This window comes from Theropithecus gelada, chromosome 3 (genome assembly GCF_003255815.1).
Source record: "Theropithecus gelada isolate Dixy chromosome 3, Tgel_1.0, whole genome shotgun sequence".
NCBI lineage: Eukaryota > Metazoa > Chordata > Mammalia > Primates > Cercopithecidae > Theropithecus > Theropithecus gelada.
The window spans coordinates 37,036,263-37,062,003 of NC_037670.1; the positions used below are offsets into that span (position 1 = coordinate 37,036,263).

At 41.9% G+C, this 25,741-nt stretch overlaps 1 protein-coding gene across 10 annotated transcripts in view; it reads left to right on the top strand.

Moving 5' to 3' along the window:
* The window catches only part of APP (amyloid beta precursor protein), a 288,793-nt gene that overhangs the window by 236,314 nt on the left and 26,738 nt on the right, over positions 1-25,741 (top strand). For all 10 annotated transcript variants that reach the window (XM_025378892.1, XM_025378883.1, XM_025378884.1 and 7 more), the window contains one exon: positions 23,833-24,054. In XM_025378892.1, the coding sequence (XP_025234677.1) occupies positions 23,833-24,054 (222 nt within the window). The remainder of the gene's footprint in view (positions 1-23,832; positions 24,055-25,741) is intronic.

Sequence of the window (25,741 nt, forward strand, 5' to 3'; positions counted from 1 at the left end):
GTAATCCAGTAGTCTTTCCCTGCCAGCATGTGTTTTGATTTGATAAACGAAGTCTCTGCTTTTTCTCATCCTTTACTTTTTGGCAGAAAACCAGTATTTTGACACTTGAATGCCTTCTTTCCATCTTAAGGGAGAAGCCTTCTTACACTTGAAGTGTGAAGTAGCTCCTTCAGGTATAGGATGAAAAATTAAGTGGGACTATCTGTGAATTACTAAATCGCAACCGTTAAGGAAACTAATGTCCTAATTAGCCTGTCTTTTGACAAACGTGGCATCCATATGTAAGTCTAATATTGTATGCAAATGTGAGACAAGTTTTGCTTTCTAGATCTCTGATGTGAAAGGAAGAGCTGGCTTCCTGGCTTCCTTCCCACGTTCAGGATGAACCTGCCTTCATTCTGGTGCCAACAGCTCCTCAAGGGAACATGAAAGTGGAATTAAACCCTCCTGGTTTTCAGATTCAGAATACTGGGTGATTAAGTCGCTTGATCAAAATCAGAAACTGTGAAAGTGCTAAAAATGGTCAAGGCCCAAGGACTTCCTCATGTGTTGCCAAAGCCTTTCAGAAATCAAAGTGGGTATTTAAATACCTGGGGTGCAAAAATCAGATGTTTTTTCTTTAAAGAAAAATAGACATATTAGAGCAGAATTGGGGGCCCTCTGCAGGAGCCTGAGTTTGGGTGTTGACTGTCATCTAAAGCCTTGTTAATGTGGGCTTGAGGCTTCAGAATCCACAAACAGGGCAAGCTAGCGTCTCGCTGACTCCAGTCCTAGCTCGAGCTTTCTGTGCTGCGCTATGTGACTTCTGCACTTTTGTGCCATCAGCCAGTAGACAGAGAAAAGTATCTGGTATTTGTTGGTGTCTTTGGTTTAGTTGCTTTAAGTGCTTGGATGGAAGAGGTTGAATGTCATCTTGAAATCATTGTTTCTTAATGTGTAATTGGGGCCAAGTGAAGCACATTAGTTTAGAGGAGTTCTAGGTAAAAATACAGATTCTTGGGCTCTGCCTCAGACCTACAGAGATCTGCATTTTTCTTATTCCCCCAGGTGATCCTCTAAACATTCAGAGGTTTTTAAAACTCATGCTTCTATGCAATGACAAAAATATAAGGATTCTTAGAAACTTAGGTTATATTTATATTTGTCTTGAACACAGGATGACAGACATTGCCATTTTCATTGGGAAAAAAATGAAGCAGAGACTTAGTTTAGCCAACTCTAAATACATTCTGGCAGAGCTTAATTACTGGATTGCAGAGATGCTCCCCGCCTCCCCCAGTCCCCATCTATAAATTGGCCATGTGAATTTCTAGTGGTGTTCACTTCCAAAGTGGTGATTTTATAATATATTACAATGAAGCATTGTTGACCTCAAGAAGTTCAGATGCATAGAGAGTTTGTTTGGGTGTGGCAGCATTAGTGGCTAGGTTTTATTTATCCAAGATAAGACATCTTATTAGCTACAAAAAGGGATTGGCATAAACTGCTTATTAATGTCCATTAACTGTATCTAAAGGGAATAAACAGTATAAGAGGCCGGGCATAGTGGCTCACACCTGTAATCCTAGCCCTTTGGGAGGCTGAGGCAGGAGGATCACTTGAGCCCAGGAGTTTTAAAGACCAGCGTGGGCAACATGGGGAGACCCTGTTTCTACAAAAAGTCAAAAAAATAATAAGCTGGGCTTAGGGCTACACACCTATAGTCCCAGCTACTCAGGAGGCTGAGGTTGGAGGATTGCTCGAGCCCAGGAGTTGGAGGGTGCAGTGAGCCCTGGCGGCACCACTACACCCCAGGCTGGGTGACAAAGGGACGACCTTATCTCAAAACAAACAAAAACAAAAAACAGTATAAACATAGGACGGGCTTGAGTCACAAAATTCTGCCTTTCCTAACTTTCCCCCATTTGCTGTTTGATTTGCTCTTTCAGAAATTGTGAACCTACTTCTCTGCTTACAGAACATTCACCTCCCTCTTAGATTCTTCCCTTTCTATCATTGATACTGGCATTCTGCTTAAAGAATTATCCATTTAGGCTCCCTTCAAATCCAAAGTGAGATTATTTTAATAAGAGATGAAAGGGAAAATTGACAAAATATGCCTGGAGTTGTCAGCATTGTAAATAATGGACTGTAAAAGCTTCATCTTGGAAGATTGGCAGAGAGCCTAGTGCCAGCTCAAAAAGTGTGGTCTTTTTAGAGAATTGACAAAAATATTACAAAGAAAACACATGCTGAATACCAACTCCAGGTGCGAATCCTGAGAAGCAACTCACTCTACTCTGCAACAGGAGATGAATTTTGCAGGTTATACAGAAGAGCAATTTAAACTCCCTTGTTTCTTAAAGTATCTCCTATAGTGACTTGGGATGGAAGTCATATACTATCCCCTTTTTTTCCTTCAAAGTAAATAGACCACAGAGCTGGAGATGTCCCAGACACAGGGGGAAACTGTTTGGATTTCTCCCACTGCCTGTAGTGAAGCAAGATAGGGAGGAAGCACTTGAGAACTTACATGGCAAATGGTCAAGTAAAGAAAAAGAAAAGCCCAGAGGTCAGTTATGCTTTCAAATCCTGAACTGAGTCACATCTGAAATAAATCACTTCCTTGTCATTTCTATGAAAGGGACAGTATAAGAAATTCCTTGCACATCCCTGGTGAGCCCTTGTTACTCTCAGATTCGGCTTTTGCCTTCGGGGAAAAAAAAAGACAAAGAAAAAAACAGAATCCTCTAGAAAAAGCTATTCTGACCTTTTGCTCTTTCTTTTGTCTGGGTGTGACTTCATAAATGCATTAGTCTGCTAGAACTGCCATAACAGAATACCAAAATACCACAGACTGAATGCTTCAACAACAGACAATAATTTTCTCATGCTTCTGGAAGCTGGAAGTTCAAGATCAAGGTACCAGCAGGTCGGTTTCTGAGGAGGCCTCTCTTCCTTGATTTACAAATGGCCACCTATGCACCATGCCCTCACATGGTCTTTCTCAGAGAGAAAAAGAGGTGTCTCTTCCTCTTATTCTTTTGTTTTCCTGAGACGGAGTTTGCTCTTGTTGCTCAGTCTGGAGTGCAATGGCACAATCTTGGCTCACTGCAACCTCCACCTCCTGGGTTCAAGCAATTCTCCTGCCTCAGCCTCCCAAGTAGCTGGGATTACAGGCATGCACCACCACACCTAGCCAATTTTGTACTTTTAGTAGAGACGGGGTTTCTCCATGTTGGTCAGGCTGGTCTCAAACTCCCAACCTCAGGTGATCCACCCGCCTTGCCCTCCCAAAGTGCTGGGATTACAGGCGTGAGCCACTGTGCCTGACCTCTTCCTTTTCTTATTAAGGACATCTGTCCTCTTGGATCAGAGTCACACCCCCATGACCTCATTTAACCTTTATTATCTCTTTAAAGGTTCAATCTCCAAAGGTCCCTTGAGGGTTAGGGCTTCCATACATGAATTTTCAGGGGGGACACAGTTCAGTCCATAGCAGTTGGCTTATTCATACTTTGAGTAGATCCTCTTTATCGTTCCTCAGCTACTATCTATTTAGTGCACAGCTTCTTTATCCTAAAACAAGTCAGGGGAGGCATGAAAGGCATTATTTCTCCTGCTTCTGCACCTAAGGCATTAAAACCAGGTTGTGGTCCGGCAGCCTACACTCGGCCTTGATGAACTTCAAATCCAAGACTTCCTTGGTATGTGAAGAGCATATAGTTGTATGGAAGGATTTGACAGATGTGTGTTTGGTTTTCTTTTTGTTTGTTTGTTTTTGTTTGTTTGTTTTTTGAGATGGAGTCTCACTGTGTCACCCAGGCTGGAGTGCGGTGGCACGATCTTGGCTCACCACAACCTCCGCTTCCCGGTTTCAAGTGATTCTCCTGCCTCAGCCTCCTGAGTAGCTGGGATTACAGGCACGCGCCACCATCCCCAGCTAATTTTTGTATTTTTAGTAGAGATGGGGTTTTGCCATGTTGGCCAGGCTGGTGTCAAACTCCTGACCTCAGGTGATCCGCCCACCTCGGCCTCCCAAAGTGTTGGGATTACAGGCGTGAACCACCACGCCCAGCCCAGATTTTTTTAAATTAATTTTTAACTGGTGTATCCACACTGTTAAAGCAGGGGGATGCTGCTGGATAGTATAACAAAGTATAGTGTGACAAACCCATAACCAAGCATTGTTAGCTATATTTTCTCGTGTCTTGAGCCAAAAGGTCACAGTTAACCAATGTTGCTACTAAACACTTGTACCATAAAACATTCTATTCCAGTCTTCCAGATTTTATATAAGAATAAAATAAAAACTTTTAGACTACTGGAGAATTTTTTGTTGTTGTTGTTGTTAATACAGTTTGTTGAATGTGAACCCTAAATTGAAATTAACGTGCTAAGTTTTATAGATTACTTCAGCTGCCCTGACTTCAGTAAATTTAGTTGTGACACACAGGTACGACAGCGGACTTCATTCTGGCATTAGAGGTGGTAATGTTTCATCACTCTGGAGTTAGTAAAACCTGAAACCCGCCAGGCATTTGACACAGAGTTTGCTGCCAGGGACAGCTGAGCTTCTGGCTTATTGGAGAGGAAATCACCTAACCTCTGTGTTTACAAAGTGTTTGAAACTGAGGCCCTTCCACTTTCTTGCTGAGTGTAAGGGTTGACCTGGCATCCAAAATCCCATGGTCTTCTCAGGATAAGACATGCAGCCATTGGTGGTCAGTAAAGGATCTGTTCCCTGTGGAAGGGCATTGGAAGAGGAGCAAAGATGAAACACACGGGTGTTCAGAGGGAAAACATCTCTGCACTTAACGGCTAGATTAGGTTATTACACTATTATCATAGAGCTCGTGATTCATCTCCTTTATCTGTTTAATTCCAGCCTTGAGTAAAGGACGCACTAAGAAACCACCTTCAGCCGGGTGTTATGGCTCATGCCTCTAATCCCAGCACTTTGGGAGGCCAAGGCAGGCGGATCACAAGGGCAGGAGTTCAAGACCAGCCTGGCGAATATGGTGAAACCCCATCTCTACTAAAAATACAAAAATTAGTCGGGGGAGGTGGCAGGCGCCTGTAGTCCCAGCTGCTTGGAAGGCTGAGGCAGGAGAATTGCTTGAACCCGGGAGGCGGAGGTTACAGTGAGCAGAGATCGCACCACTGCATTCCAGCCTGGCGACAGAGCGAGACTCCATCTCAAAAAAAAAAAACCACATTCTATTCCAGTAGATTTATTATAACCAGAAATTACTGTCTTATCAGCAAATAGCTAATATTCACTTACATGGGCAGTGTATTAGATTCCTAGGGCTGCTGGAACCAGTTACCACAAACCACATGGCCAGAACCAACAGAAATGTACTCTGTCATTATCTCATTATTCTAGAGGTTCGAAGTCCTAAAGCAAGGTGTTGCCAGGGCCACACTGCCTCTTACAGCTCTACGGGAGATTCTGTTTCATGCCTTTCGCTTGCTGTAGTGACGCTGCTAGCCCTTGATATATTCCTTTAGTTGGTACATGCACCCCTCCAGTCTCCACCTCTGTCTTCACGTGGTGTTACTCCCCGTGTCTCTGTTTCTGTGTCTTCTCTTAATATGATTGATGGCCCACCCTTCTCCGGTATGACCTGATCTTAACTTAATTATATCTGCAAAGACCCTGTTTCCAAGTAAGGCCATATTCTCAGGTGTAGGCATTAGGACTTCAACATACATTTTGGGGGAAAATTCAACCCATAATGCAGTTATTTTTTTATTTTCCTTGACTTTTAAGAATGTGAAATATTGTCAGATTTTTTCAACCACTATCAAATTTAAATCTAAGAACTACATGTCTTAAATTTATGACCTCTTCATTTGAAAAAAAAAAAAAAAAAAAAAAAAACATTTAATTGGTACCAAATCGTGAAAGAGTTANAAAAAAAAAAAAAAAAAAAAAAAAACATTTAATTGGTACCAAATCGTGAAAGAGTTAAATGCTTTGCATTTGCTTGAGGCTGATTAATGAGTAAATATGTAAACTGTGGCTGTTTTAATTAGCCAGGTTAATTAATGTTTACCACATTGGAAGATGAAAAGGCATGTATAAATGCTCTATAATGTGAATCATGTTTTAATTTGTTGTTGAAGTTTATAGTGTAGCCAAATAAGGATTGCTTATGTCACATTTAAAAAGGGAAGTTCATTAATGGATACAAATATACAGTTTGATAGAAGAAGTAAGACCTAGTATTTAATTATCAGGAAGGTGACTAATTTACAGTAATCTATTGTATATTTCAGAATAGCTAGGAGAACCTTATTTGAATGTTTCTAGTGTAAAGAAGACAGGCTGGGCACGGTGGCTTACACCTGTAGTCCCAGCACTTCAGAAGGCCGAGGTGGGAAAATCGCTTGACCCCAGGAATTCAAGACTAGCCAGAGCATCATAGTAAGACCCCGTCTCTACAAAACAAATATTTAAAAATTAGCCAGGTGTGATGGTACATGCCTGTAATCCCAGCTGCTCTGGAGGCTGAGGTGAGAAGACCACTTGAGCCCAGGAGTTTGAGGTTCAAGTGAGCCATGATCACACTACTGCACTCCAGCCTGAGTGACAGAGAGAGACCCTGTCTCAAAGAAAAAAGAAAAGAAAAACATATAAGTGATGGATATCCCATTATACTGATTTGCTCTTTCCAAATTACATGAATATATTGTTTTCCCATATAATCTAAAAATAGGCACATAATATCATTTAATATCTTTAATCATTTAATATTATTGATACATAATATATTTAATCATTTAATATTATTGATACATAATATCAATACAAAATACAATCAATATAAAATATCAACACAATTATTGATACATAATATCAATACAAAAATTTTAAAATGTAGAAAATGATGTTGGAGCACTATGGTAATTAACGTAGAGGCTCTGACTTTTGAGGTACATTAATTACCTGTTACTGAAGTTGAACATGCTTTAACATTGTATGTTTAGAAAAGGTAGTTACATTTTTTAATCTGATTGTGTAAGAAGGAAAGAGTAGAAATGTTTAAGGCCAAGTCAATATTTAGTATATCATAATTTCAGACGAAATGTGTTTTTTTTTCTTTTTTAGTTTCAAGTTGAAACATTGTAAGATCTGATAAGGAAAGGCTAACTGTGCTGAGATGAAAATAACATTTGTAAAGTAACTTTCTTAAAGAAAATACATTTCTAGAATTCTGTGTAAATGTTCGACAAAGCCTCAGAAGCCTGGATGAGGTCTTGTGCTGAGACTGGAAAGTGTGGGGATTAGAAAAAGTTTGGAGAGATTGGAGTGAGATCCCCCCATATGAGGCCTGAAGATGTACATCCGTGATTTGTGGTTCTCTAGGTGAATAAAAATGACACCCCCTTCATTTCACTTCACCATTGTCTGCATGGAGGACATATCTAAAATCAAATCAGCAGAAAGGTCGGGTCTGCTTTACTTTTCATCTCCTACACTATTTTCTTCTTTGTTCTCGGGAGGAAAAAATGAAGTTGCATTTTATTATTATCTCATAGATTCTTATACTAAAATGGTTTGATTTACCATTGCATTTTATTTGGACGAAAAATGCTTTGCTCTCTAGTTCTTAGCAATAACACCAGCCTGGTTGTGTTGTGTTAAGCACTGCAATTAGACAAGGTGTGAAAAATACAAAGAATTTCAGCAAGGACATATGATTTTATCATGGGTGGAGCTGTTCATTGTCTAGCACAATTTGATACCAGATAAATCCCCTTTGGGGAATCTAATGTGGATGCTTTTTCCAAAGCACCTGCGAAGTTCCTCTAGTATTGGGAAGGCTTCCATTTTCATTCTGATGCTTCCCTATGGGCTGTTTCAGCATAGAAGTGAGCTCTCAGTCCGTGTTTCCAAAGGCTCCACCCAATGTCCTGAAAGATTGCAACTCAACATGTATAAATAGAACCTTTCTCCCCCGTATTTGCTCTTTTCATACATTAAACTCAGGTCAAGAATTAGAAGTTTGCCCTCCACCCCATTAGCATCTCAGCCCTATCCCAATTACAGCCTCCCCCAAATACCGCCACCAACATGCCCACTGTTTTTCCTTGGGCCACTTACTGAAATATCTTTCTGGCTTTATCACTCTTGTGTGCATCCTTATCGGCTATGCTTCTGGCCATTTTTTTACTGCTGGCTCGTCTGGTTAGTCTTTTATAATCTCCAGGCTTCTCCTCCATCCTTTCTTCACAGTTTACCTGTTAATGAAGCACAGGTCACTTGACCCGTAGAATTCCCATAGGTTGGGATTTTACTAATTGTATAGTCATGGTATAGGCCAGTGTATTCCTCTGCCCTCTGGATCCCACAAACTGAAAGCCTCTTGGCTAAGCTGCTTCCCTTTTCACTTCCCTTGTATCCCAGCAGCCAGAAGAGTCACGGAGCCTGGGCAGCTCATGCTCTGTGCCTTGGTACATGCACTTGCATCTGCCAGGACAGTGCTCTCTGTCCCTTGGGCCCCACTGTAATATCACTAGTCACATCCCTAAAGCCCAGGCTTGTTTGCTATTCTGTCTGTTTCCCTACCGTAACACTTGTATAGTAATTATTCTTATGCCCATCTTTTCCTCTGAACCATGAGCCTGTTAAGTGAAAAGACATTGACGAAGTTATTTCTAGCGCTCGCCTGGAAAAAGGAAGGAAGGCAGGGAGGGAGGGGCTCACTAGTTTATGATAAAGTGGTTTGATTTTCTTGGTTGCAGATTATTTCTTTTAAAGTGACTCTTCAGCTTCTCTCACTCCTGTGCATCGTGAATGCTCTGCTGAGGACAGACACTTTCCATTCATTTCCACGCTCCCCATGTGAAGTGCTTTCTGTTGCCAGGCTTGGTTTCCCCACATGTTTTTTTGTTGTTGTTGTTTTGTTTTGTTTTTGAGACGCAGTCTTAGCTCTGTCGCCCAGGCTGGAGTGCAGTGGCGCCATCTCGGCTCCCTGCAAATTCCGCTTCCCGGGTTCACGCCATTCTCCTGCCTCAGCCTCCAGAGTAGCTGGGACTACAGGCGCCCGCCACCATGCCCGGCTAATTTTTTTGTATTTTTAGTAGAGACAGGGTTTCGTCGTGTTCGCTAGGATGATCTCGAACTCCTGACCTTGTGATCTGCCTGCCTCGGTCTCCCAAAGTGCTGGGATTACAGGCGTGAACATTGTTAAAGAAGCATGTGAATAAGCTAAAGCAGAAGAGAAAGAACCATTGCTATATCTAGAATTTTTCCCCAGAAAGCAAGTTTTGTGTTAAAGAAAACACAGTAGGCCACTGTGCAGAAGTGCATGGAGGGTTTGTGTGCTTTTTTTAATCTGCATAAATATACACTTCAAATGAGCTATCATATATAAAAGAATGATATGCTGTGTGTGGGAAAAGGTGCCAATCCTGTGTTGTGATTTTATATATATATATATAATTTGTGCTAATCTTATACACTTGCCTGATCCCGTTATAATTATCTGCATAAGGCTTTTTAGGCTCTTTGAATGAAATTAACTATGTATGGATGTTGAAAATCATCCTTTCTACCATGAGCTCATCAGACTTGCTAACCAATTCTTTGCATCCTTTGAAGTATAAAATTCCATCAATTCAGCACGTATCAACATGAATCAATTAAAATGCACTTTCTTCACAGCATGGCAGTTTTTGCTGGCTGCCGGGAGGGGCACTGTTTCCCATTCAATTCATTTGCTTTGGCCCACCCCAGGATCTCTCTTACCCCAGTCATACAGACCTCTCTCATGAGCTTGAGAGAGGTGACTGGTCACACAGGACACAGCTTTAGGGACCGTGCTCACTGAAACTACAAAATGAGTGCTGCTTTTAGAGTTGTACCCACAGCCTGCACAGCTGTTATGGCAGTGCTGTGGGCATGTCTTGCTAAGGCCCATACTCCTCCGTCGTTTGTTTTGTCGGAAAGTTCAAGTTGAAGCTGAAATTCAGTCCAGCACGCAGCTGGACAAGCCATGTGTCCTATATGTGACTCGCTCCCCAGAGAAAGCAAAATGTGGACTAGTAAGGGCTAGGTTTTATCAGAAGTAAAGGAGCGGTTTACATCTCTTCTTGCTCTCTCTTAAGAGAGAGGGTTCAGAGCTCCAGTAGAGAAAATGGGACACCGTGGATTAACTTCCGGAAAACCCCAAAACCAGCACTGAAGGCTCCAGGCGATTGTGCCTTTAGATTTCATATAGGCACCAGAATGAATTTTGCCTTTATAAAAATGCACGCAAGAGTATGAAAACTGATATTTGAGGAATTTTTTTTCTCACTGTACTTTCTTGTCCTCACTGAAAGCATTAGTTTTAAAAAATGAAATGTGATACTGTGGTAGACGGAGCAAACCTCACATTTCATTTTTTCCAATTCATCCTACATCTAAGAACTTACTTAGAAGGAGAAACAAACAAACTATACCCAGGAAAAGGAATGAAACTGGATAATTCTTTCTCATGATTCCTCTGTGTCCTCAAGCCTAATGATCGTCATTCCAAGGACTCTCCGTGTGCCTCAATAACTTCGAAAAATTTACTCTCATTAAGCAGTCATAAAAATTATGCAGTAAGGTGATGATAAGGAAGAGATAAAATAATGCAGTAAAGAATAAAACCATTTTAAAAAAAAACACTACTTGATTATTTCTGCTGGTAGAATTGCAAATGAATTATTCTTATTTCTTTTTTCTACATTTTTGGCACTGAATTTATGTTACTCTTATAATTAGTAAAAACTGATTTTTTTTTAATAAAAGAAGACTCACAGTGAAGTCATGACATATGCTGCAGAGGTTGGGCTGTTGAAGTCAGATTTGAAGAGAGAATTTCACGTAACAATCACCTTGAAATTTCTTCAGGTCAGCCATCAAAGCACACGTCCCTCAACCAGCCAGCCAGCCAGCTTTTCCTCCAGCCTGTGAAGAGAAAGCTGTTTCTTGGGTTAAAGACCATGTGAAATCATTGATTAAGTTTAAAAGATATGAGGCATTGGGCCAGGGGCGGTAGCTCATGCCTGTAAGCCCAGCACTTTGGGAGGCCAAGGCGGGTGGATCATGAGGTCAGAAGATGGAGACCATCCCAGCCAACATAGTGAAACCCCGTCTCTACTAAAAATACAAAAATTAGCCGGGCATGGTGATGCGTGCCTGTAGTCCCAGCTACTTTGGAGGCTGAGGCAGGAGAATGCCGTGAACCCGGGAGACAGAGGTTGCAGTGAACTGAGATTGCACCTCTGCAGTCCAACCTGGTGACAGAGCAAGACTCTGTCTCCAATTAAAAAAAAAAAAAAAAAAAGATCTGAGGCATCAAAATCACATTCATTTTTATTTTTGTTTGTAAAAGACATACAGTTTGTATCACATTAATGGGCATATGATGTAATTTCACTCTAAATCGAACCAGAGGAAAACATCCAAATATGTATAAATTAAAGCTGACAATGCCTACAGTACTAAACTTTTTGTTTTAGTATAATTGGAGACTTAGAGAAAAGTTTTTTTTTTTTTTTTTTTTGAGACGGAGTCTTGCTCTGTCACCCAGGCTGGAGTGCAGTGGCCAGATCTCAGCTCACTGCAAGCTCCGCCTCCCGGGTTCACGCCATTCTCCTGCCTCAGCCTCCCGAGTAGCTGGGACTACAGGCGCCCGCCACCTCGCCCGGCTAGTTTTTTTGTATTTTTTAGTAGAGACGGGGTTTCACCGTGTTAGCCAGGATGGTCTCGATCTCCTGACCTCGTGATCCGCCCGTCTCGGCCTCCCAAAGTGCTGGGATTACAGGCTTGAGCCACCGCGCCCGGCCGAGAAAAGTTTTAAAAATAAATTTTTTAAAAAAAATTTTTTTTTTTGAGACAGAGTCTCGCTCTGTTGCCCAGGCTGGAGTACAGTGGCCGGATCTCAGCTCACTGCAAGCTCTGCCTCCCGAGTTTACGCCATTCTCCTGCCTCAGCCTCCCGAGTAGCTGGGACTACAGGCGCCCGCCACCTCGCCCGGCTAGTTTTTTGTATTTTTTAGTAGAGACGGGGTTTCACCGTGTTAGCCAGGATGGTCTCGATCTCCTGACCTGGTGATCCGCCCATCTCGGCCTCCCAAAGTGCTGGGATTACAGGCTTCAGCCACGGTGACCAGCCATAAATTAAAAATGTTTAAAAGGAAGTTGCAGACATAATGGCCCCTTACACCTAAATACTTCACTGTATGTTTCCTCAAAACAAGGAGGTGTGTGTGTGTGTGTGTGTGTGTGTGTGTTAATCTTAATACAGCATCGTTCAGAGATTATTTCTATAGTATGTAAACTTGTTTTTTAGTCTGTACTTTAAGTTCCTGACAACCCAGGCAGGACCAAGACTCCCTAATGTAGTTGGAAATCATATCAGTACATTGGCACAAGTTCTACAGGTAAACGGGAAGAAGGGTGCCCACAATCTGCTTTTAGATGCCAGGGAGCCTGGCTGGTCTTTATCTTCATTACTGACTGATGCCACTGGTAGATCTAAGTTCTTTGATTTATGATGTTTGAAAGCCAAAAGGAAATGTGTTCTAAATGAAAAGGGACTTCTGTACCCTCAGTCTAAGCCAGACAAGTGATATTTCAGGAAAACGTCCCTAGCAATAAGGAATATTTTCACAAGTGATGTGGAGCTTTGTTTGTGTCCCTTCCAGGGACAGTTTGTTACCATAAGGGGACAAAGCATGCTTCATTTAAAAATGTGTGGCCAGGAAACTTACTTTAAACAAAAATAAACCCAGATTTAGACATGTAGTCTGAGTTTGAACTCTGGGAGATTTTCAAGGTTGATAGTGTAGCTAAAAATAACTGACCTGATTTTCTGGAGGTCAAGATAAAAACTGGATTTGTGGTACAGCATTTACTTTGTGATAATGTGTGTATAAATTTTTCCCCAAGTTGGGAAATGTGGCCACGTCATACAGGGCTGTATCACTCTTGACCATTGAAGTGCTCAGGTCACTACACTGCATCGTGAATGCAGATGGATATTTGGGTTGATTGAGTCAGCAGAATAAATATACTGTTCAAGCCTTTAAATAGCTCAAAATTAAAAGGAGTCTAAATTATTTCAAAAAAATTCTGGCCATTCACGTAGCCATCGTGTCCATCCTGAGAAAGGGAGACGTAAGGAATTGGGAGAGTGTTCTGGGGGGAAAGTGCTACCGAGAATGGGCTGTCCGAACAGAGTGACAGGCAGGCCTCACTTGGCTAGAAGAGGGAGCTTTTCAGCCCTGCTCCGCCATCAGGAACATCCGTGACCTTGGACTGCTGCTTTAATCTCTTTTACCTTGGGTTCTTTATATGAAAGAGAAAAAAAAAGATACCGTCAAGTTCATTCCTTTTCAAACCTATCAAAAATTTGAAATGTTCATACATTTCAAATTTGAAAAAGAGGGCGCTTGTGATGATAGATGGGTTTATGCTTCCTTTTTTTGTTTTGTTTTGTTTTTTGTTCTGCTTTGTTTTTTTGAGACGGAGTCTCACTGTGTCGTGCAGTGGCGCGATCTCAGCTCACTGCAAGCTCCACCTCCCGGGTTCACGCCATTCTCGTGCCTCAGCCTCCCGAGTAGCTGGGACTACAGGTGCCTGCCACTACGCCCGGCTAATTTTTTTTGTATTTTTATTAGAGACAGGGTTTCACCATGTTAGCCAGAATGGTCTTCATCCCCTGACCTCGTGATCCACCCACCTCGGCCTCCCAAAGTGCTGGGATTACAGGCGTGATACCCTTCTTTAATGTTAGTTTCTAATCCAAGTTATATAGCCATGTGTTCTATAAAATGGAACTTTCCATGGAACAGTGAGAAGGTTGCATTAGGAATTGGGATATTTGGGTTCAGATTTCAGTTCTGCCACTTGTTAGTTTTTTGTTTTTGTTTTTGTTTTGAGACGCAGTCTCGCTGTGTCGCCCAGGCTGGAGTGCAGTGGCGCGATCTCGGCTCACTGCAAGCTCCGCCTCCCGGGTTCCCGCCATTCTCCCGCCTCAGCCTCCGAGTAGCTGGGACTACAGGCGCCGCCATCACGCCCGGCTATTCTTTTGTATTTGTAGTAGAGACGGGGTTTCACCATGTTAGCCAGGATGGTTTCGATATCCTGACCTCGTGATCCACCCGCCTTGGCCTCCCAAAGTGCTGGGATTACAGGCTTGAGCCACCGCGCCCGGCCCACTTGTCAGTTTTAAGTGTACTTCTCAGGATGTACGTCAGTTTGTTCAACCATCAATGGGAGTAGTGATCCCACTAAGGAAGGTTATTGTGGTTATCAAATCAGCAGATGGGTATGAAGAAGCCATGAGTGCAGTTCTCATGGTTATGAAGGTGTGGTAGCTGGCACAGTCCCATCACAGTATGGCTCTGGCATCACAGATGGCTGTAGCATATATGCCAATCAAAACATCCCTACCATCCTTAACGATCACGTGGATTCTCCCCCAAATCAGCTGTTCCACTGACCTACAAGTAAGTCCATGCTTTTTAAGCATATTTACTCACTAGTGAAGGCCCGTCTGCTAAAAGTGTCTTCAGTAGGGGAGAGCTGCTCTTTTCTGGGAAACCCAGCAATGAAGTTTGTCCTGTGATGCCTTCTACACTTACTGACCTGTTTCCTGAAAGCTTCCCGTAACACATGGTCCAGGGAAAAAGGAAGTCCTTGACCAGTCTTTCCTGTGGCTTTCTGGTTCAGAAATGTGACCCTGATGATAAGAAACTTCAAGGCATGACTCTGGGCTCTAAGAACTTGACTTTTAAGGTGTTTTGGCAATATTCCCCTGGCAATATTGTTTCTTGGCCCACACTCATCTCATGCCTTGTTTTGTTTGCTTTGTTTTTGAGACTTATTTTTTTGTTTGTTTGGTTTTGGTTTTGGTTTTTGAGACCAAGCCTCGCTCTGTTGCACAGGATGGTGTGCAGTTGGCGCAGTCATGGCTCACTGCAGCTTCCACCTCCCGGGTTCAAGCAATTCTCCTGCCTCAGCCTCCCAAATAACGGGGATTACAGGCACACACCACCGTGCCTGGCTAATTTCTGTATTTTTTTAGTACAGACGGGGTTTCACCAGGTTGGCCAGGCTGGTCTTGAACTCCTGACCTCAAATGATCCACCCACCTTGGCCTTCCAAAGTGCTGGGATTACAGGTGTGAGCCACCGCGCCCAGCCATTATGCTTGTTTTTCTTTCATGAAGGGATAACCAAAGCTGTTGTGTGGTGGTGTCTTGGTACAGCTGGTGGCTATGGTCAGTGTGGTGGAAGGTAGATGGTCACATGCATGAGAGTCACCTGGGGATCACATTAACATGCAGATTCTGATTCCCTGGATCTGGGTGGGACCTGAGGTTCCGCATGTCTAACAAACTCCCAGAGAACACCCATGTAGCAAGAGTATGGACAAAAGGATTCAAAGCGAAGGAACTGTAAAAACCACGGAACCAGCCTCCCACGATTTTGCGGATGAGGAATCCGAGCCTTGAAGAGTTTCAGAGACCATGGAGAGATTAAATATAATAAACAGCATAGCAGTTGTATGTTGAGCCAAGAATCAGACATGCACAGAACTGCTGATTGGAAAATGAAATCTGATCTCATAGTCCTGGTGTGGGCAAAATGCCTAGCTAGAGTGGGTGACCACTGATTTTTAGTGGAGCTTCTTGATAGGGAAAATTAGCCCATCCTATTTACAGATACTTCCAATGCAGCTGTGTCAGGGGAGAGAGAAAAAGGGACATGGAGGAGCGTGTGGGGGTGTGATCTTCAGTCCTTTCAGGCAGGCACATGAGTAAATTTTTATTTAAAAGATAAGAATTGGTCATATGCGAATCTCCTGTTAGATAAGATTAACAACAAATTTCCATTTTGGGAACCAAAAGAATCAGAAAATAAGAAAAACGGTAATAGCAGTGGAGGTTCGATCCTAGACAGAAGAAAAACCAGCAAGCCTAGGGACTTCATATTCTCACTGGTGTCCAAATCAGAGTTTTTTTGTTTTTGTTTTTGTTTTTGTTTTTTCTACTTTTTTAACTTTTAAGTTCTGGGATACATGTGCTGAACGTGCAGGTTTGTTACATAGGTATACATGTGCCTTTGTGGTTTGCTGAACCCATCCACCCATCATCCGGGTTTTAAGCCCCACATGCATTAGGTATTTGTCCTAATGCTCTCCCTCCCTTTTCCCCCAACTCCCCGACAGGCCCTGGTGTGTAATGTTCCCCTCCCTATGTCCACGTGTTCTCATTGTTCCGCTTCCACTTATGAGTGAGAACATGCAATGTTTGGTTTTCTGTTCCTGTGTTAGTTTGCTGAGGATGATGGTTTCCAACTTCATCCATGTCCCTGCAGAGGACATGAACTCATCCTTTTTATGGCTGCATAGTATTCCATGGTGTATATGTGCCACATTTTCTTTATCCAGTCGATCATTGATGGGCATTTGGGTTGGTTCCAAGTCTTTGCTATTGTAAATAGTGCTACAGTAATCATATGTGTGGATGTGTCTTTATTGTAGAATGATTTCTAATCCTTTAGGTATATACCCAGTAATGGGATTGCTGGGTCAAATGGTATTTCTAGTTCTGTATCCTTGCAGGATCACTTCACTGTCTTCCACAATGATTGAGCTAACACTCACACCAACAGTGTAAAAGCATGCCTATTTCTCCGCATCCTCGCCAGCGTCTGTTGTTGCCAGACTTTCTAATGATCACCATTCTGACTGGTGTGAGGTGGTGTCTCATTGTGGTTTTGATTTGCATTTCTCTAATGACCAATGATGATGAGCTTTTTTTTCATGTTTGTTGGCCATATACGTGTCTTGTTTTCAGAAGTGTCTGTTCATATCCTTTGCCCACTTTTTGACGGGGTTATTTTTCTTTTTTGTCTGGTAAATTTGTTTAAGTTCCTTGTAGATTCTGGATATTAGACCTTTCTCAGATGGATAGATTCAAATCAGAGCTTTAACAGCCGAACTTTACAGGGAAAATGCTGAGGTGGCATCTCCTTTATATGAAAATGTTCTTCTCCAACCCAAATGTGTTCAATGTATGGAAGAGGCTGTTCAGTTATTATAACTGACACTTGTAAAAGATAACTGATTGATTTAATGCCTATAAATTTTATTTTCTTTAAACCTAACGTGTGACCATTACATTTTTAGAAGGCATTTGGCTAGTGGATTAATAACTAAAAGAATATTAGATGAATTCATCTGCTTCCTATTCAGTGATTGTTTTATTTATGAGGCTATTTTTCTCAAAATGAATGATCATGAATGTCTAAAAAAAACAAAATATTTAGCTATTTGAAGATGAAATTACTATTATCTTTTGATGCTTTCTTTAAAGTATTTTTAAGTATTTACAATGATACTAAGTGGTGGGGCTTCTTCCCTCTGTTACTCTAAGTATCTCTAAGTATGCCTTGTATTGTATACACCCTCAAAGCTTTTTTTTTTTTTTTTTTTTTTTTTTTTTTTTTTTTTTTTTTTTTTTTGAGACAGGGTCTTACTCGGTTACCCAGGCTGGAGTGCAGTGGCACAATCTCAACTCACTGCAACCTCCGCCTCCCAGGTTCAAGCAATTCTCCTGCCTCAGCCTCCCAAGTAGTTGGGATTACAGGCGTCCACCACCACGCCTGGCTAATGTTTTGTATTTTTAGTAGAGACGGGGTTTCACCAGGATAGCCAGGCTGCTCATGAACTCCTGACCTCGTGATCCACCCACCTCGGCCTCCCAAAGTGCTGGGATTACAGACATGAGCCACCATGCCCAGCCGCCTCAAAGCATTTTTTAAAGAGCACGGTGATGTTGTTCATTGGGTGTTTGGTATTTGAAATTAAATACCTCTGTTATTGATTAAGGCATATTTTAAATATCATCACTAAACTCAGTTAAATATTTCCACTTTTAACTGCAAGGCTCAAATGCTTGGATAGTGTAGAAGATATTTGACTTCAAAGATAACTGCTACAATTTCGGGTCATAACAAATAGCTTTTAGGGGGGAAAAATAAGTCCTGGGAGGAAAATAAGCAAAGTCTCTTAGTTTAATATAGCGGTTGGCAAATGTAGATGCTTAAAACCTCTGAAAATCCCCAATACAGGCCATCAGAGCACTGTAATTAAGTATTAAATTAATTCGGATAAAAGGATAATCCATCAGGGCCACTAATGTAGTGGAAGTGTGGTTTCGGTGTGATTAGTCTCACCATGGAAGTCAAAGTCCCACTCAGAATGAACAATGAAAGAATCATATTTGTCTCTGGGTATTTTGTCATAGGCTCAGTTGCCCAGTGCCAGTGTGTTAGCAAGTGGTAAAATCCTGAGCCCTTAGTCGTGTCTGCAGGTAGCTGGCTGCCTTAGACATTTTATGATGACGAAATGGAATTCTACTTCTGATAATGGTAATCCATCATGTCTGCCTCTTTTTTTTTAATCTTAAAACTGCACTGGGCCGGGCGCGGTGGCTCAAGCCTGTAATCCCAGCACTTTGGGAGGCCGAGACGGGCGGATCACGAGGTCGGGAGATTGAGACCATCCTGGCTAACACAGTGAAACCCCGTCTCTACTAAAAAATACAAAAAAAAAAACTAGCCGGGCAATGTGGCGGGCGCCTGTAGTCCCAGCTACTCGGGAGGCTGAGGCAGGAGAATGGCGTGAACCTGGGAGGCGGAGCTTGCAGTGAGCTGAGATCCGGCCACTGCACTCCAGCCTGGGCAACAGAGCGAGACTCCGTCTCAAAAAAAAAAAAAAAAAAAAAAACTGCACTGACAGCCAGGCACTGTGGCTCCCACCTCATCCCAGTGTTATGCCCAGACCGTTTGTTCTCCAAAGAAGACCACCAGAGTCCAGAGTCAGAGCCAAGCGGCAAGGATCTTTACTACAAGTTCGAACTTGGTCCCTCCATTCCACAGCATATAAGAGGGCCCCGAACAATGCGAGTGCTTGCTTTTTTATAGCCCGAAAGTTACAGGGGAACGAAGGAATTATTTTGGTTCCCGCGCTTTCAGTAAAACTTTGAACGGCTGTCTCCTTATCGGAGACTTTCCAGGTGGTGTTTGTACTGGGCCCAGGAAGTTTGAGAGATATATGGAGATATGTGGTGGGATGGTTTGTGTTTGTACTGGGCTTGTTTGTTTTGAACCCGGGGCTGAGGAATGTGCCCGATTCCCTTCACCAGCACTTTGGGAGGCCGAGGCGGGCAGATCGCCTGAGGTCAGGAGTTCAAGACCAGCCTGGCCAACATGGAGAAACCCTGTCTCTACTGAAAATACAAAAACTATCCGGGCATGGTGGTGTGTGCCTGTAATCACAGCTACTCAGGGGACTGAGGCAGGAGAGTCACTTGAACCAGGGAGGCAGAGGTTGCAGAGAGCCAAGGTCACGCCACTGAACTCAAGCCTGGGCGACAGAGCAAGACTGCGTCTCTAAATAAATAAATAAATAAAACCACACTGGCATCATTGTTCTAAATGACATAGCCAGGGGTGGTTATTTCTAAATTTTCTGTGTTGAATTAAGATAGACATGTTCCTATTTTGAACAACAACAACAACAAAAGCTAAGTGTGTTTCACTCTGCTAAAAATGTAACTTTTCTTGAGTCTGTCATTCTTTCACTTACATTTTCTGAAAATGAACATAGTAAACCAGGAAAATTAACCACCATAGAGCTCAGCATGCTGGTGGCCAGTTGGAGGAACTTTTCTACCAACAGTGTAACAGAGAAAAGAGAAATTGGGGTACCACAGTGTACCTCAACCTCAGATGCCCTGGCTATTCTGTGAAGTACGAGTGTAAGAGTTCTCTCTGCGATCTTTTGCTACTCTGCCTTTTTACTGCCAAGGGATAAGATGGGTACAGGGCCCTTTCCAGCTGCCCCTGCCTGAGAAATGCCATTTGGTGACCAAAAGCAATAACCATTCCATAGGACTAGCAGTCATTAAGTCAGCTTACGAATCCACAAGAGTGGAAGAGACTGCTAAAGACACTGGAACAGACACGCTTAATAATGCCTGATTTCTGCAGCTACTTTTGTGATAATACGAGAGGCTGAAATAGATAGGGGCTGAACGTGGGAAGACTGGTGTTTAGAAGCCCAAGACTTGGATTTCAGCTCTGGTGCTTACTGGCCATTGGGTCTCAAAGAGATTGGTTCCTTTTTCCCAGCCTCAGTCTCCTTATCCCATAGAATGACAATGCTTGCCTTGGGAGAGGAGAGTCATATAGGAGAGGGCATTGGAGCTGAGCTCTAAAGAGTTCAAATAACGTAGGTGAGCAGAGATGGGCTTCCGAGATAGCAGGAATAGAAAACAAAAGTGTCAGAATGGGTATACATGGTCTTTCGTGGGAATACCCCAAGATATTTAGCCTGAGAGAGAGGTGTGGTGTAGACAGCTAGGAGCTGTGAGTTTCATGGCTAAATATGGGGTGTGCCCAGACCACAGAGGGCCTTCAGCATCTGGCAAAAGAATTGGAATTAATTCAGTAGAAAATGAAGACCCACTGAAACAGAGGGAGCCATTCCTCATTCCTCTCTGTCAGGAAAATATTTGGGGAACCAAAAATTAAAAAGTAGCAGGGAAACCATTGTCTCAGTCGGTTTGTGCTGCTTTAACAATACCAGAGACTGGGTAATTTATAAACAATAGAAATACTACAATTCTGGAGGCTGAGAAGGCCAGGTTCAAGAGTGGGCACGACATTGTGTGCTGAGGGCCTGGTCTCTCTACTTTTAAAATGGCGCCTTGTGGCTGCATCCTCCGGAGGCAGCAAACCCTGTGTTCTCACATGGCAGATGCACAAAAAGAGGCCTGTGCTGGTTTCCTCTAGCCCTTTTAGAAGGCACTAATCCATTCGGGGGTATGGAACTCTCATGACTTGCTTTCCAGAAGACCCCATCTCTCACTACTACCACAGTGGAGATGAGGTTTCAACACATGACTTTGGGGGACATTCAGACCATAGCAAGCAGTGAGGAGACTATTGTAATTATCCAGGCGAAAAGTAATCATACTCCCAGGGGCGGTGAGGGTGGTGTGGAAAAGCAAGCAGGAAGTGGTTGAGAGAATTCGGAAACAGAATGCAAAAGGATTCGTCAGTAGTGTAAGTACCGGACACGAAGAAATACAGGGAGTCCTGGATGGCTCTGAAGGATTCAGGCCTGTGACTGGGAGGGAGAATGAATGGTTCTGCCATGATTAGAAAACAGAAAAGGCGGATGGGAAAGCCAGGGACCTTGAGTGCAGTTGTGTACCTACCAAGTGCATGGATCAGCAGGGAGCCCTAAGTTGGTATCTCCAGCAAAATGCTGGAAATATACAAATTTGAGTGGGAGGGAGAAGTCAAAGATGGGGAAACACATTTCAGATTCATCCAAAGGTAGGAGATATTTAGAGTTTCAACAGTCAATGGGATTTCCAAAGGGAGAAGTGTAGAAAAAGATAGAAAGAGATACAAGAAGAAAATGACAGGGATGAAGAGAGGAGAAAAAAAGAGTGAGAAGAGTTATTCAGAGATGCCACAGGGAAGAAGGTAAGTACTGTGTATGCAAAACAGTAAGAACATTTCCAGATAAAGGACAGGGTAGGCGATAGTAAGTACCACAGGCCCAAGAACAGCATAGCCCTGGAGGGTCCAAGAGCTTTCTCGCTAGCAAAGGTTGTTGCCTCTCAAGATGAATGTGTAAGCACCAATAATTATTAGTATTCCAGAATATCTTCTCTTTAGCATAGTAAGTGCATAACAGTCACAAGCAAAAGATTTATATAAAGGAAATGCTCATTTAATTTATTTAATCGGACATTGGCTAAGTTATCAGCCACTGCCTATGGCTTTGTAAGACATGAAAAAGTTGGAGGAAATGTAATGAGGGCCTTTTATCTATAAGGAAATAAAACCACATGGTTTTTTAAGTATTTACAATGATAGCTAAGTGGTAAGGCTTCTACCCCCTGTTACTCTAAGTATGCCTCGTATACATCCTCAAAGTCATCATGGGAATCAAGTATTGAATTTTAGAAACGGTGCCACAGTGAATAGGGATATATTATAACTCAGATTAGACTTCAAAAGGACTGATTTGCTTGAGATTTCATCACTTAAAATCTCTTGCAATAAAACTGACTCCATGAAAAGATATTACTCAACATGCTTTAATGCTGTTCCATCAAATTATTTTAATGGGCATATTTGAACAGAATTTTAAGTTTTCAGATACATTTTTTTGTCGATATAAAAGAATTTGAAAGATGATTGTAAAACGTTACCAATCAAATTTAAATCCTGATCTTTTCATTTTCTCTAGCAATAAAGCTAACCAGCGGTATGTCTGAAATATATACTATGGCAAACTCTTGACACAGATACGATTGGAAAATGAGACATTTTGGTTAATCAAATATTGTTATTAGTGCGATGCTATCTGTCAGTCTCTAATTTGTAAAAAAATCAGAGAAAAACATGGTGAATCTTTGGTGACATAAGACTCACAAATCTTGATATCCTGGGGTCAGTTTTTAAAGCAGTAATTACACATGATACAAGATTATATTCTAAGCTCTTTTTTTCCAGTAAAAAAAGATAAGTAAATGATGTTGCTTAAGGTTGATTCTTGTTTAATCCATTTTTAAAGTGGGGGGTAGGCAGGCACTGACAGCATTCTTTGGAAAGGGAAGCAACAGAGGAGAAAGGCAGGACGTTTGCTGTCTGCTCACATTGGGAAATGTGGGGAGCCAGGGGTGGTTAAGTCCAGAGAAGGCTGGATGTCTGTCTGCAGGGCTACATCTGGAAGGGCAAGGGAACGGTTTCCTTGTTGCCTCAGGGCATAGATCATGCAGCACAAGAGGAGCATTTAGGAAATGCAGATTTTGTTTCAAGGCAAAACTGAAAACTATTCAAGAAGGTAGCAAACTGCTGACCCATTAATGCTTTGCTTATCCTTGCAAGTGTGCAAGGCAAGACAGGAGATTCACTGTTGTCTTTCAGCTTGAATGAGATTGTGCCTCGCTTACTGCCACCACACCAAAGCCTGGTGTTTATTCCTGTGCGATCATTGTATACTGGGGACGTCTAACTGTGTCAGGAGGAAATGACAACTGAGCTCCTGTGGCCTTTCACCTCTAGGGGTGCCACGCTGCAGCACACTGGCCGGCTACCATGCTCCTGGCTCCAGTCCTGCCAGCAGCTCTTGTGAGCTGTGACTTTGCATAAGTAGCTTGAATGCCATGTGCCTCGGTAATTGTCCTTATTTCACTATCTATCTGTTCTTTTGGAAGGTGGCATTCTAGGTCATTACGTCATAAACACAAGTTGAACTTTGTGCTTCCATTCCAGAGGAAACAATATACCTCATAGTTAAAAAGCATTTCTAAAAAAATTCCTACCAAAAGTCATCGCTTAAGAACTTAGTCTCCTAGTGCCTCCACTTCCTCATTTGTTGCTCCTCTGTTGCTTCCCTTTCCAAAGGATGCTGTCAGTGCCTGCCTACCCCCCACTTTAAAAATGGATTAAACAAGAATCAACTTTACAGAATATCATTGACTTATCTTTTTTTACTGGAAAAAAAGAGCTTAGAATATAATCTTGTATCATGTGTAATTACTGCTTTAAAAACTGACCCCAGGATATCAAGATTTGTGAGTCTTCACTTATGTTACCAAAGATTCACCAAAGATGTAAAAGGGAGATGATAATGGTACCTATGCCATGGCTGTAAACGAGGTCATGCCTGTGGAAGCAGTTGAAGTCATGCCTGGCAGAAGTGAATGGTGGCTGCTGCTGCTGCTGTTGTGATTGTTGTTACTCACCAAAGAGATGGTTTTGTTTGGTTTAGATGAGCTGCTTCAGAAAGAGCAAAACTATTCAGATGACGTCTTGGCCAACATGATTAGTGAACCAAGGATCAGTTACGGAAACGATGCTCTCATGCCGTCTTTGACCGAAACGAAAACTACCGTGGAGCTTCTTCCTGTGAATGGAGAGTTCAGCCTGGACGATCTCCAGCCGTGGCATTCTTTCGGGGCTGACTCTGTGCCAGCCAACACAGAAAACGAAGGTAAGAGTCCCCTGAACCAGCAAGGGCATTCCGGCAGGTATGTATAGACATACATTCATGTGTGTAGGAGGGGGAGAGAGAGTTATCTTTTGTATGTCCTTGAGTGGTGAATTTTTTTGATGTAGTAATAAATATTTTCATTTCAATTTTACTTTAAAAAGTAACTATTAGGAGTTACTATGTCATTAAAATAATATTTTATCTGTGTAAATTATTCTTTATATTTTTTATGCTGCAAAGCAAGTAAACTGCCAATTGTTGGAAAAGATAACAACCCCATTGTATAGGTGGCAAAACAGAATGGTAATGATTTACATAACATTTGCAAGTAAAGGACCTCTTGTTTCCCAAATGTCCAGATTTATATTCTAGGGAATATTATCCATCGAGTGAACACTCCTGGACAAAGGAGAGCCACAGTGTATTATTCAAGAGGCAGTTCTTCACATGGAACATGTGTGGCAATAACATTCTAATTTTTCTTTTCCTGTTCTTCTTCTTAATATAAAATAATACAGTGTATAACAATAAAAGCATATACATAAAGAGCATGTACTGTATGTCCTATATCATTTTTATGACTTTTTCAGATGAGGAAGTGGAGGCACTAGAAGACTAAATTCTTAAGCGATGACTTTTGGTAGGAATTTTTTTAGAAATGTTTTTTAACTATGAGGTATATTGTTTCCTCTGGAATGGAAGCACAAAATTCAACTTGTGTTTATGACATAATGACCTAGAATGCCACCTTCCAAAAGAACAGATAGATAGTGAAATAAGGAAAATTACAATTTATCCACAGAGAGGAGTTTTGACAGGGCCTGCGGAGATGGAGATTTGACAGGCACCAAAGTAGTCTTCATTGGCTACTTACTTGTACATGAAATTTCAGATTGAATTAAACGCTAAAGGCAAAGATAGAGAACTGCATATAAATAAAATTTAATTTTGCTTAAGACTTAATTTGTGTTTAGAAAATTAAATTCAAGGCAGCTGCCAAAATTAAGGAGCACATTGCTCTAAATGTTTTTTCCTTTGGTATCTCAAAGAAGTAAGATTCTTCTCTATCAACAAATTTGGGCAGTAGATGGCATCGTTTTTCACAGGGATTTCTTAGCAGAAATATCTGTTCAAGCTAGAGCATCTTTCAGCTTCTTTTCTTCTTTATTCATGTTCAGAAGTATAAAATTACACACAAACACCTTGATTTCTAGATACAAATAACATGTTTTTTAAGAACACAGCATTTTACCTGATTTTCTTTATTTAGGTAGCAAATGTTGATGGAGATTTCATATTTATAATATACCTTATAGGCCGGGCGTGGTGGCTCACGCCTGTAATCCCAGCACTTTGGGAAGCTAAGGCGGGTGGACCACAAGGTCGGGAAATCGAGACCATCCTGGCTAACATGGTGAAACCCCATCTCTACTAAAAATACAAAAAAAAAAACATTAGCCAGGCGTGGTGACGGGCGCCTGTAGTCCCAACTAGTCGGGAGGCTGAGGCAGGAGAATGGCGTGAACCCAGGAGGCGGAGCTTATAGTGAGCTGAGATCGCGCCCACTGCAGTCCAGCCTGGGCGACAGAGCAAGACTCTGTCTCAGAAAGTAAATAAATAAATAAATACATACATACATACATACATAATTTTTAAAAAGTAAAAATATATATAGAATATACCTTAT